This window comes from Tupaia chinensis, unplaced genomic scaffold (assembly GCF_000334495.1).
Source record: "Tupaia chinensis unplaced genomic scaffold, TupChi_1.0 Scaffold000360_1, whole genome shotgun sequence".
In the NCBI taxonomy this organism is placed as follows: Eukaryota; Metazoa; Chordata; class Mammalia; order Scandentia; family Tupaiidae; genus Tupaia; species Tupaia belangeri.
Window position 1 is genome coordinate 383,478 of NW_006159856.1, and position 13,927 is coordinate 397,404.

The following is a 13,927-nucleotide window of genomic DNA, read 5'->3' on the forward strand; positions in this document are numbered from 1 at the left end:
CTGTGGACTGGCTCTTGGATACTTGAGAGAGGTGAAGACGGGCACTTTGGGCTCAGTTTGGTGTCTGCCAGACCATGTGGAGCCTCGGACCTGGGAGGTTCTGTGGGGGTGTGCAAGGAAGGAACTGGTTTTCTGGGACTCAGGAGAGTGGCAGGGAGGTGTCGCATCTGTCTGAGCAAGGAGTATGGATGGTGTAGGGACTGCCTACACAGGGCCACTGGCAGGTGTGGGGATACCTGTGTCTGGGTGCTTGGGGACAGAGCAGGATGAAACCAGACAGCAAACCAGGAGTCGCAGGCATTGCTGGCATCGGACGTGTCCAAGCTGGCCATGGGCAGAGGGTGCTGGGCTGCTATTGCACCAGGACCCTGAGCAGGTGGACGAGCCTGGGTTGGGAATGTGGACCTCAGTTCCTGGAAGGGACCTGAGGGTGGGATCCTACACAGAGGATCTCAGGGCCAGTCAGCAAGGGGTGGGAGCTGCACTGGGCACGTTGGTTCTTGCCACGTGGAAACAGAACAGCCACAGGTGGGGGCCACAGGTCGGGCATCATCCCTCCCCTGACTCTCCTCACCTTTGATGGTCTGTACTGGAGAACGGACACCAGATGTGCCACTTGCTCAGGAACCCAGGCCTTGAACCTGATGCCAGACCTAGGGCCCAGACCCAGGCCCTGATGAATCCAGATGCTGAACTTGGGCTCTAAAGCTAGTCTCTGAACTTAGACCCCAAGCCTGAGTTGAAAGAATACAACCCTAGTCTGGAGACAGTAACTTTCACACTGTCCCTGGTTTCTTTTTTTCTTTTTAATTAATTGTTAGGGGCACATGTGCTCACCAGAGAGCGCATGCGAGTGTACCCCACAATGGGGCATGGTTACACCACTATCTTTTCCCATCTCTCCACCTACATGCCTACACCCTTCTGGCATGTTTTTCAAGCTGCAGAGGCCGGATTCAAACCGTGGTCGGCCATATGGGATTACCAGTGTACAGTGCTCAACCACTGTGCTATGGGGCCAGGGCCCACTATCCCTGTTTTCAATGGAAGCTTTAGGGTAGAAAGAACACTGCTCCTTACTGAGGAAAAGATCAAGGTTGAAGTGCTCAGAGGCCCTAACCTAGAACCACGAGTGGATGGCATTCCAAGTTCAGCACTTACTGGCCCTGTGGAAGGGAAGCTGGAAGGAGAAGCATGTTCCACCTGGTCCATTTCTGCTCGGGCAGTTTTCCTAAGGAGACTCTTCACCTGGAGTGACTTCCCATCTGGGTGACTGCAACCTCGCTTGGGGCCAGCAGAGGGCGATCTTGATTTTCTTCTTAGATGGTTCTAATCCAAAAGAATTTACAGTAACCAAGGGGAATACAAGTGCTGCAGTAAAATCAGCAGGCTTGTTCATGCTGCAGCTGTGCTTTTGTGGGTGCTCATCAGTACCCTGTAAGAGTCATTTCTGTGTGTCACCTGCCCAAGGAATCAGTTTTGTGAATTGACCAAAATATGTATTTTACAATGAAAATATATAATTTTCTAGTCATCTGTTAGCAGATTTGCACTCAGGATGAGTTTACTTCTGAACCTGAGCACCCGCAGCATTGCGAGGCTGCCAGAACAGCAGGTTCGGGCCCAGAGTGAGAGCCACTGTCACGCCCTGAGCAGGAAGGAAGGCGGTAAAATCCCTCTGCACTGCCCCCGTCCCTCACTCCTGGCTACAGGAGCACATTCCTGCGATGTGTGCCAAGCCTCCCACCCACAAAGTGACGTGAGGAGCCGCTGTGACATGGGGGCCACCTTGCTGTAGCTGCTGTGTGTTGGTGTTGCCTGGTTTCAACAGGAAGTTCAGGCCTGTTTGCTTGTCCCTAATGCTAAAACCCCATGCTGGGTGCATGTCTGAGCCCGCCTGTCGTGGGCTCACCCCAGATCTGACTCCTAGTCTGTGGACAGAGTGGGTCTGCTGATGGGCCAGCAGCCTTTGTTGAGGCAGTGACAGACCCTGTGCAGATGGTACTCTGGGGAGTGTCCACAGGGCTGTGACACTGTTGGGTGGCACAGCCTGGTCTCAATGTGCCTGGATGCCACCAGTTCTATTGGGGCAAGTTCCTTTTGGGGCCAGAAACAGTGCTAGGCTTGCAGGGCCCCATGTCCAGAGAGGTTGCAGAAGCCTGGCCACTCTGGCTTGAGGCTCTAGCAGTAAGTAGAACGTCCTGGATTGCCTGGTACCATCTCAAAGGCTGACGGGGTGGGGCAGGGGAATCCTGGGCAGCCTCTTCTCAGCATCTTCGTAGCTCAGCCTATACAGCCACACCCGACCCTCACCCATGTTATAAGATGCTGCAGCTGCACACCCTTGGAGCACGAGAGGCTCTGAGGTTCTCCTGCATGGCCGACTGCTCCTACTGCTCACTTACTCCATGGGCTGGCAGAGGGTGGACAGAGTCCTCCTCGTGAGTCCTTGCTTGAGCTCTGCACCTCCCAGCTGCAGCACCAGCTTCCTGCTGCTGGTCTGCCCAGAGGTGTGTCCAGGGGTGAGTCAGTGGGGGACCAGGGCCTACAAAGCAGGTGCTGGGCTCTCATCCCATGAGGCGCTGTCAACAGTCCTGAGCTCTCGTATGACTCGGACTGCACCACCAGGCGGTCTGCACTGTGCCTCTGCCTCAGCGTGTGGCCCAGCTCTCGGGTGAGCAGGCTCCATGCATCCTCTCACACAGCCCGGTGGGTGGGGCATCACAGTCTGGCCTGACTGCTTTCCACTGGGCCTTATGGACATGCTGACTGGAGGGCAGAGCCACATGGGGCATCATGTAAGGGCAGCTCTGGGCAGAGTAGGCCCCTCACCACCCACCCTCCCAGCCACATGGTCCAGCCAGCAGACTCACCCCAGGCTCCATGAGCATAGCTGCCCCTCCCCCAAGCTGTTCTGGGGGTGGCGGGAGGGCTGGCACTGAGGCTTCTGCTGGCCTCTGAGGCACAGGCTGACTGGGCCCCGTGAGTTAGAGCTACTTGGATGGGAAGTGTTACAGCCTCAGTGGAGAGATGGCTCTGCCCCTTTGTCAGCTGAACAGACACTTCCTAGATCCTTTCTCACAAACTGATTTTGAAAAAAGCCACTTCTCTGAAGTCCTTGGAGATTTTGCTCTCGCAGGCAGCTCGAGAGCGAAGAGCTGCCTGTAGATGAAGTGATTGGTGGGCTCGCCTGGCTGTGAGTGGCAGCGCCAGGGCTCAGGTGAGCGCCGCTTCCCAGAATAGATGCGGCAAGGCTGTATCTGCCCATCTCCCCTCCTGAAGCTCAGCGGCTCCGTGCAGGGCCACCGCATCTGCAGTGGCGTGTGCCGGGACAGGTGGAGGCCAACTAATGAATGTCGGTGTTAATTAGAGCCATTTTAATTAGAAATTATGAATGAGGTATTCTTCGCCAATTTTCAAATAAAATTTACGGAGGGTTTAAATCATTTCCCCTAGTGTTTCCCCATTTAGCAAGGGATTGGCATCGTTAACTCCATGTGTAGAACAGGCCGAGCTGGGAGCACTAATTCAATCACGTGTGATTTAAGTATGTTAGAACTTCTAACGAATGCGTAGGAGACTGAAACAAATACGATGCTACTAGTGAAAATCAGATGGCAAGCGTTCAGATATGGAGACAGGTTCTGAGCTCGTCCTTCAAAGCTCGGGCCTGTGCATGTTGGGGACGTGTCCCTTGCTCTCCTCCAGCACCTGAACAGGAGCACTCTGGGTATGGGGACTTCCTGTTTTTTACCTTTCCCTTTCCTGTTTGTCTGTTAGCGTTGATTTCTATGTAAATGTTTTCCTTTTGACATAGATGCTCTATCTTTAAAAAAATACTTAAACCAGTTTAAATATGTTTAACTGTTTGTTTTATGGAGTGTCTCCGTGTCAGTTCTGTTTGGAAGTAAACCAGGGATAAATCTGAACTAGATCAATATGGTGGGTCATTTGGTAGATTTAGTTTCCAGCCTTGCCCTGTTATAGGATAGGTGTAATAATCCACAGTTGCTTCATTCGTTACACTGATAAAAATCCTTGGAAAACTTTTAAATTGCCTGTCGTTTAATTACATAGCTAAGATCACCAATTATTTTGTATTGTGTAATTAACAAAATATTAATTTCCCACCAACCAGTAAGTCAGAAAACAATTTTAAATGTCAGTCTGTTTGTTATCAACAATGTTTTTTTTTCCTTTCTTTTTAAAAATTAATGGGTTGTTTACAACTGCTAAAATAACCATATGTATATTTCTTTTTGTTCTCACTGATCAGGAGTCCAATGTGGCAACCACAGGGTTTTAACTGTGGATACATTCTTACCTCTTCACAGATGTGGAAATCAATCCATGTGGCTCTGTGTATTTTCTCTGTATTGGCTGCCTGCTTGCCATCTTGGCCAGCCTTGTCAGCAGAACTCTGATCTTTGGTGTTAGATGTCAGAAACCATTCTCTGCCCTCTGGAATGTCCAGCTGGGGCTGGAGCTTACAGGCACAATGGGGTGGCCTCCTAAGAGCCCTCTCAGAGCCCCAGTTCCTTTCTCTGCTCTTGTGTTAGGGAAAGTTTTCTGTGATACTGCTAGAGCTGTAGTGTTTGGTTTCCTGTGGGTGAAAAGGACAGAAGCAAAAACTGGGGATGAAATGTCGACCCGTCAGGCACATGCAGGGGACGGCAGGGAAACTAAATCAGCCGATCGCAGGAACCTTGTACTGCAACAGGGCTGGTAAACAACCTTCTAGGTGATGCGGCTCCCTCCATCATGCTGAAGGCCGAGCTGCTGCTGCATCCATGGCAGGCTGAGGGCCGGGGGAGGGGTATAGGCATGCTACCTGTTCTCATGAGGTCAGCCCAGCCAGGACTGGCAGAACATCTTGGGCCTTGCCTGGCCTTGGCTTCATCCCTAGCCCACTCCTGGGCCCTGACCCCAACCTGCTGGGCTTTCCCCATCTCGGTATCCATCTGCAAAGCAAATAACAGTCTGCAAAGCAGATACTATTTCCCAAACAATCCTACTGTTTCTCAGCACCTTCTTGTGCGGTATCCCTATAATAACAAAAATAGCCATATGGGATAGATTGTCCCCATTTACAGATGGGAAAACTGAGTCTGGGGAAGTTGTGTGAATTTTGGCTTCCTTGTTGAAGCCTGGCTACTCAGCTGGAGGACCGTGTGCTGTGGCCCCACAGGGGAGCATGTCCTCTTGTGTCCCAAGGCTGGTGTCCTGGCCCAGCACTCTGGCCCGAGGAGATCTGGCTGAGGCAGGTGAGTCTTTTCCACACGTACATATGAACCATCAGGCCCTGGAGCAGGCTTTGACAGGGCGTTCCTTTCCCTATGCCCACAGTTAGCTTCACCTGCAGAACCTACAGGAGTTAGGGTTATCAACGCAGGGATGCCACTCGCCCTCAGAAGTGATCCCGTACCCCACTGGACGTGCTGTTTATGTCCTTCAGATAATGCCTATTACGTGACCGCTGGCTGCCCCGTTCATGTGGCCCCTGTTTGGAGGAAGCAGTTCAACAGCCTTTGCCAAGAACACAGCTTGCACAGAACCCAGGATTCGATTACCCCAGGGGGATAGGCTGCGCTAGCCCAAGCTCCCTCACCTGGCCTGCATTTTCCTAGACCATCAACCCCGGCCCAGTTGACACATGCGTGTCCCTCATGGAGATCTTGGCTCTAGCCTAGTTCTGGATGTGGCCCTTCTGGTACCGAGGCCCTGTGGTGCGCAGCTCCGCCCTCTGCAGCTGGGATTCACTTGGTCTCGAGTCCCACAGGGTGGGCTGGCAGTTTCCGAGGCCTATTTGTTTAATTCTCATCCCCGTTACTGATTTGGGTTAGAAGAGAAAGAGAAAAGCCGCCCTTCTATATATTTTCTACTATTATTGTAAGATTTTTTGATGAGCATAGATTTTATAGAGAGAGTCATTTGAGGAAATGATGATTTGCTTCAGCATAATTTTCACATTCTCATCCAGGAGGTGAGAATGTGCTCCTCAGTCCTTGGTCTTCACCTTAGCAGGTTTTACCTCGCTCAGGTGGCATTGCCCATCAGGTGCCTGTTCTTGCACGGTCACCGTGGTCATCCAGCACGCGGCTACCCTCTGTCCTCTGAGGGTGCGTCCCTGGCAGCCAGAGATGCACATGAGATATTGGCCTGGCCGGGCAATTTGCACGGCCTTCCAGGGAGGGCATTAGCATATAAATAGCAGATGCAATGACGACCATCACAGCTGAGCACGTTTAATTTTTAGTTTATAAGATAGAATGGGTTTTTAAATGCATAGCCATCAAGCCGCTGAAAGACAAATGCAGTTTGGAACTCACTTGTCTGACGAGGCCTTACATCATTTTTTTTTAAAAAAGGGAAACAGACACACATAAAACTGAACAAAAGTGATTTCTTGGGTGAAAAGTAATTGAGATTGCGCACCAAGTTAATTAGATCGTACAAAATTTATTTAATGGTCCCAGCTGTATCTCCGGGCCTGTGTTTGGCGGGGGACCTGCTTCCTGGCGCGCGGGCTGCTCTTCCCCTTCCTTCTCAGATAATTAGTAACCTCACTACCCCTACTTCTGCAAACTGATTGCATTGTATATTTTAGCCGTTTTATTGCTTGTTTAATTATGATCGTGGAGGCTCATTTTTCTAAATCCTTTTAACTGTGGGTGAGAATCAATTTGTATAAAACCAGCAAAGGCCCAATGTGCTCCTCCACACCACCCCATGGCGGGGTGGGGGTGGGAGTTCATGGGAGGCCACTGCAGGAAGCAGGCATATACCCTGGCATCTTGGGGGTAGACCGGGTTCTGCAGCCCTTGCACCAAAGCCAGCCTCAGCAAGGTTTCCAGTAGACCTGAAGGGCTCAGCCTGTCATGCCTGTACCTGTTAGGGAAGTGTGAGCAGAGATGCCCTGCCCTGCCTTGCCCTGCCCTGCCCGACTTACTGCCCCTTCCAGAGGGTCTAGCCTTCCACTGACCTGTCTCCTGCATTCCAGTTTCTCAAGCACATTTATTTTATGTTGTTCCAACACAGTTGGAAAATACAGCTCCTAGGTGATTAAAAGCATACTGCTCTTGGAATTTTATTATTATTATTATTTTGTTTAATTGCCAGAGAAGAGAAAGCAGTGGGGTGTGGTCATATTATAATTCCTTCTCCATTTCTCCATCCTGACAGGATTTGGGATATGCACACACACTCACCCCATGTGTTTTTCCAAGCCGCTGGGGCTGGGATTGGAGCTGTGTTGCATGGTTGGCCATATGGGATGAGCTGTCTTAACCATTAGGCTGGCTAACTCCTGAGAAGATTTTAGAAGTCTGACTGTTGAAGACAGCTCCAACCCTGGTACCTCCGTGGGACTGTGATCGCCTTTACATGATCCTTATCTCTAGGACTGTCCTCCGTCTGACCTTGTCTGGGACCTTGGCAGTGGGTCTCTTCTGCTCCTGCCTCTTGGTTATTAATTTCTCAAGCGTACTGAAGACCTCCTGAATAGCCAGAGGGTTTCTTCCACGTAGTCCTTAAATTTCCCTTTTGACTGCTCTGCATTTTTGAGGCTGTGGGAGAGCCACAGTGAGCTTCTTTTCTCTGGCCAAGCCTGTGTACGAGGCCTGAACAAGTCATAGTGTTTGGCAGCTGGTTTGGCTTAGTATCCCCTTTGTCACATCAGAGATGTCACTGCGCATCCATGATGTGCAAGTGTGTCTGGTGTCATGATGTCCACATTAGATTACCAGGGGAACTGGGTGTGCCGTGTGGATTTCAGGCATCCGAGTCCATCCCATGTGAATTAAGACCTATAAATGGAAACTTTTAAGCTTACATTTAGTATTTACCAGTCTCTCTTTTTTTAAGAATTAGATTATTTAGGGACCAGCAGTTAGCATAATGGCTATGTTGCTGGACTCCCATGTAGTCGACTATGGTTCGAGTCCTGGACCCAGTGGCTTAAAACTCAGGCCGGGCGCATGTGCGTGCGTGCCCAAGATCCCGAGAGGAGAATGGAGGAGAAGAGATTGCAGTGTGACCATCCCCCTGGGGGGTGATTTCTCGCTTTCTGTCTCTTTGTCTTTTTTTTTTTTTACGAATTATTTATTTATTTATTTTAATTTGACCAGAGAGGGACAGAGAGGGAGAAAGTGAGAAAGAAAGCCACCAGGTCCGGGACTCAAACTGTGGTCGGCCATGTGGGAGTCCAGTGCCCTTAACCACCATGCCACTTGCCAGCCCCTACTCTCTCTGTCTTTCTGGCATTTTGCCGCTCTGCCAGGACATTGGCCCCTCAGCAAAAACTTCTCCCCCCCAAAAAAAGAATTAGCTTATTATTTTATTTTATTTTAATTTGACCAGAGAGGGACAGAGAAAAAGTGAGAAAACAAGCTGCCAGATCTGGGACTCAAACCATGGTCAGCCTTGTGGGAGTCCAGCGCTCTTAGCCACCCTGCCACCTGCTGGCCCCTGTATTATCAGTCTCTTAGTTTCTAGTTGGAATCTGCTGTATGGAAATGGATGGTGTGGCCAGCTCTGGCCCAGGAAAAAGCCCCAAGGTCTTATTAGAAGCAGAGATCTGCCTGGAGGACCCAGCTGGGTATTTACAAAGGGAAACGTACACAGCCCAGTACGGCCTTATCCTTGCTAATTTAAGAACAAAGAGGAACCCAGGGCTCCAAATTTAATCAGAAGTAAACCATTTTAGTTGGGGAGAAAGAAGGTACAATTCCTAATAGTTAGCTAAGCAGTTAAATATTTTTTAGGAAATGAAAATTTGATAAAAGTCCCTGGTGAAATTCAAGGGTGTGAGCAATAAGCATAATATTTTATGAAAATGACCCCCATATTTAAAATCTGGCACTATATGTTATGCATTGTAGCACCCAGTCCACATCTACCTTTTAGAAAATTAAAACACATAAATTCTGTTTAGTGTTTGATACGCACTGCACTAGCCGAGAACCGTAATGCCCTAAACCTTGGGCTGCTTTCCACCTTTCATAAATTCCTGGGTAGATTCTATACAAAAATAATTTTCAGGTCCGTGGCTCATTGTTATTCAAACGTGATTGATCGTCGTCATTTGCTCAGCTCGGGAGTTAAGTGCCCCTGTCATTTCCAAAGAGTATAATTGGGACGTTTCACAGGTCAGCGATGGAGACAGGCTTCCCTTTTGATCAGTGTTAGACTGATAACAAAAATTACAGTTTCCAATGATTAATGTCTCCTGTGCTTCCCAGATGCACAGCCGTGGGCTGTACCTAAACAAAGTGCATTTGCATCTGATTATGCCTCTCCTGGGCAGCAGTCTCCTCCACGGGGGCATCAGGGCTCAGCAGGTACGGCCAGATGTGGCTGCTGATGCCCTGGCCTCTGGTGGCCACACGGGGCTCTGCCCGGTGAGTGGCAGCTGCACCAGGGGTGCCGTCTGCAAGTCGGGTCTGTGCAACTGGAGGTCTGTTGTCCCGCCCTGAAAGACTGTTGGCCCCTCCTCGGGAGGATCCTCCTTCAGGAATGGTGCCCCAGTGTGTGCACCTTTAAGGTTTTGACTACTGAGAATGATCTTTAAAAATCACATATCAGAATGGTTAAGCTTTTTAGCTCCTCATAATGCTGTAAGTAAGGGCCCCCTTGGTTGCTCTTCATCTGACAGGGATATCTTTTTCTGGATGTTTTCTTGAACTGGCATATGGCTGTGGAAATGGTATGGCCATTGTGACCTTGGGGTATGACTTTGGCTACTCCAACAGGCCCCTGTCATGACCTGAGAGGCTGAAGGGAAGAAAGGACCTTCCTGGTGGGGCAGCCTGGCGGGTGGTGTGGAGGGTAGCAGCGGAGTGGGGTCCTGTCGGGAAGAGCAGGATCTCCGCTCCCTGTCCTGGGTGTGGCCCAATGTGAAGGTGGCGCGAGGGAGCCTGACCTTGCAGGCTGCTTTCTCAGCAGAGCCCATGGGGGCAGGCATGCCCTCACCTGTGGGCGTCTGTTGTCACTGCTGTTGGTGGCACGTTTGTATGTGTGCGGGTGAAACCATGGGTCGCAGCCATGCAGCAGCAGCTTTGTACATGCTGTGCTCTCCTTTATGTTTGGAGGAGCTGCCATTTCCCTCTGTCCCCATGAGGTGAGTCTGCCATGCAGGTCCCTACCCCTGCTCACTGAGGCAGGCAGGAAGAGGGGCGGGGTGGGCATGAGAGCCTGGCTTTGTTTGGGGCTGGGCGTAGCCTTCCTGTGCAGTTCTAGGAGGCAACACCTGGGCTTCACAGAGGACTTACCTCCAGCACCCCAGCTCCACCCGAACTGCCCAGGCAAGGGCGGGAGGTCTTGTCCAAAGGCAACTCCGATAACTTTTAACAGGTCTACCTTAAAGACAAAATAGTCCCGAAGTGCCTGACCGTGTGCTGTCTGACACGTGGTGGTCCCCTTAACGCCCCAGGAGGGGCCCCGTCCACCCTAGGCGTGGTGTACCCACTTGGCTGGTGGAGTAGGCGATGGTCATCTAAGTCCTGAGTCACATCTGCCACCTCATCATTGCTTCCATCCTGTGACTGAGCCGATGTGTTTTCCTTACAAGGATGAGGAGGATAGTTCATCCCATGGGGAATGGGGATTTGGGCAGGTTTACAATTTGTGGTTATTTATTTATTGATTTGTTTTTGAGAGGTTTTTGCTATAGGATGCTTGCGCTCTCCAGAAAGACAGATAGAAAGCGAGAAACCGCCCCCCAGGGGGGATGGCCACGCTGCAATCCCTTCTCCTCTGTTCTCCTCTTGGGATCTTGGGCAAGCACGCACATGTGCCCAGTGTGAGTTTAAGCCACCAGGTCCGGGACTCAAACCATGATCAACTACATGGGAGTCCAGCGACATAACCATTATGCCAACTGCTGGTCCCACAATTTGTGGTTATAACATAGGCTCTAAACTGCCCCTGAGTAGCAGCAGTGTAGTGAAAGTGCAATTTTAGGAACAAGGACAGCCTCGGAGACCATCTCGAATCTGACCTTGTCTGACACTTAGATCCTAAACTAGAGGAAAAGCTCCACAAGAAGTTGGAACCCGAGGGCGTGGGGCAGAGGGGAGCTTTGCCTGCCGACAGCTGTTTTATACACTGAGTCTGGGTGTGTATTTGTACTTGGGGGTGTTTCCACAGACAGAAGCCCTGGCGGATGGGGAGGACGAAGACGATGAGGACTTTGTAGAAGTCCCAGAGAAGGAGGGGTATGAGGCCCACATCCCCGACCACCTGCGGCCAGAGTATGGTAAGTTGCACAGACCCCTTGGAGTAGGGGGTGGGGTACCTGAGGGAGGAGGGTTACTTGCTTAGGCCACTGCCCCTCGGTACTGTGACCACGCACATGGCTAGGAGTGGGCCCCGATCAGGACCCCAGCCTGCTATGCCTGATTATGCCTAAAATTACATGGTTTTTCCTTCTCTGCCTGGTCCTTCATTGACAGGCAGGCCCTCAGGCACCCACACCTAGCGCAGGGCTGCCATTTCACTATTGATTCCTGTGTGTGGAGCCTGTACTGTGGCAGGTCCTGACCTCCCACCTATAGTTTCCGGGTACCCCCAGTTCCAACCAGCTGCCCAGCTCAGGAATGGAAAGGTTTTCTCTGTGAGATGAGTAAAGGGAAGCTCCGCCACCACCGCTACCCCAGGGCCTCCCACAGGGCAAGCAAATAAAAACAAGACCTCTGGCTTTTGTGGTGAAAGACAAGTCAGTTTGAATCAGAGTCTGTAAGAAGAAATGTAAATTTGTTAAAAGAATTTAGATGATTAGACAACTCATGTGTGAAGATATGACCCATTAGGGGTGTCATGCCAAATTAACACAACCAGACTTCTAACGACCTTCCATTTGTATGGTCCCTGTTTACTCTCCAGCCTGCTGTCTTCAGCCCTGCCAGGCTGGAGGGGAGGGCCAGGGCAGGGCAGGCAAATGTCTGGAGGGCAGCATGTGAAAGTCAGAGGAAGCCTCAAACACTGAGGGCTGGCCAGGGACTGAGTCTGGCCTGTTGGACAGACCTGTTTCCTGCCTCCTCCCCTACCCCCACCTGTACATAGGCCCCGGCCACACAGACATTGCTGGGTGAGACCCCTCCCCTACTCCTCAGCATTTAGCTACCCTCCGACCACCCAATCTTCTTCTGGTTCACCCTGCTCCCCACTGAGAGCTGGAGCTTTCAGACAGAGCTACCCTAGGGTGGCCACAGCCAAGTGCCCACACTTAACACAAGGCACTCAGGAGGTGCCCAAAGCATGCTGTTGAGTGCCGTGACTCCTTTCTTTGCACTGAGTGGTCTTTGCGCCTACCCAGCTCTCTGCCACCCTTAACTGGACAAGTCTTGGGTCTGGCCTCAGGGAGGTGCTGGTTGATGTGCAGCCATACCTGGGGACTGCTAGGTCAGGAACAGTGGGCGGTGGGGGCAGGATAAGCAGAGAGTGGTTTGCTTGGCCCTCGGTCACTCCTCCTCAGGGTCTTGCAGAGGAGCCCAGGCAGTGGACAGTATCTGCCTGGGCACCACCCTGCAGCTACTGGCAGCCTGCTTTGCTTAGACCTTTCCATCCCAGCTGGGCTGTCTCAGCTTCCTCCCTAACACCTGGATCAGTCACCCAGGAAAGGTCAAGATGTGTGACCCTACGGCCCTGAGTTCCTCCTTGGGAGTCTTCAGGGAAGTTGGAAGCCAGCAGTGACTCTTGGCTTGTAGTATTGCTGAAGTTTTCTGGTCCTGGGCCTGTTCTTCCTGTTTTGATGGCTCTCAAGTTCTTTCAGCAGAAATCGTAAATCTGACATGGGCTAGAATGGGTGATGTTTGACATCTCCATGAGATGTCAGAAATCTACTCTTTACCTAAAATCTTACTCATGGCTCCAAATGATCTAGAAAAAGACCACAAGTGAAAAGCAGACAAGCAGGGGATTCTCCTCAAAAGACAAAACAGTTTCCTTCATCAAAATGAATGAGGCTATCTCTAACTTCATTGGGAATGGCCAGTAACAACAGTGCCATGGATGTCCTCTCATGCAGTGCTCACTCTCACATTAGCTTTACGGCCAAGGACATGGGCACACAAATGCTACCCACCAACCGGAGGTCAGGAGCTGTTGCAAATCCTTTGACATTCCTCCTGTTTGGAGGTGGGCCCCTGTCCCCTACTCCCTTCAATCTGGGTGGTTCGTGACTATTGACCAGTAGAGTCCAATAGACAGGACTGAGTTCTGAAAGGCTTTGCAGTCCCTCACCGGCTTGCTGGGTCACTTGACTGACAGAGCCATGAGCGGCCAGATGAGACTGCCATGCTGCGAGGAAGCCCAGGCTACACAGTCATGGGTAGGCATGTTGAACCCTGTGCTTGGTCAGCCCAGCCAGCACCCGATGTGGGTGAAGACATCTCAGATGTTGCTAGTCGGCCTTTTATTTTCCCAGCTCAGGCCTGGGGCACAACAGAGCAGGGAGGAACTGGGATGTTCCTGGCCCAGAAAATCTGTAAACTGAATCTGTTGGCCCATCACTGAGCTTGGGGGTAGTTTCTTACACAGCAGCAGAGAATGACACCTGTCCTCTGTATCCCTGGAACCCTGTCTCATCAGCCTGCATGGAGACCATCCACTGACTTCTTAAGGCTGCGTAAGAGGAGAGCCCAGACCACCAGAGCTCACGTGCACCCAGCCTGCGGGAGGGGCAGGGCAGAGACCTGGTGGTCGTATTGGCACTAATTCACCCCCTCTTCTCTGAAAGGCTCCTGGCATTCTGTCTTTAGCCTCAAGTTTAGTAATGGCAGGTTGGGGCCAGGTGCTGCTGGCTCATGTTCTTAAAAGGGCAAGAAGTTAACAGATGTGTGATGGAGAACGTGGTGGGCAGCATGCTGTGCGCCATCAGCCCCTGCGAGGTCATTGGCTGGGGGGGGGGGGGCGGGGCGCGGCGCGCGCA

At 51.3% G+C, this 13,927-nt stretch overlaps 1 protein-coding gene across 4 annotated transcripts in view; it reads left to right on the forward strand.

The window, feature by feature from the left end:
• The window catches only part of UVSSA (UV stimulated scaffold protein A), a 58,430-nt gene that overhangs the window by 12,721 nt on the left and 31,782 nt on the right, over window positions 1-13,927 (forward strand). For all 4 annotated transcript variants that reach the window (XM_006152882.2, XM_014589491.2, XM_014589492.2 and 1 more), the window contains one exon: window positions 11,146-11,254. In XM_006152882.2, the coding sequence (XP_006152944.1) occupies window positions 11,146-11,254 (109 nt within the window). The remainder of the gene's footprint in view (window positions 1-11,145; window positions 11,255-13,927) is intronic.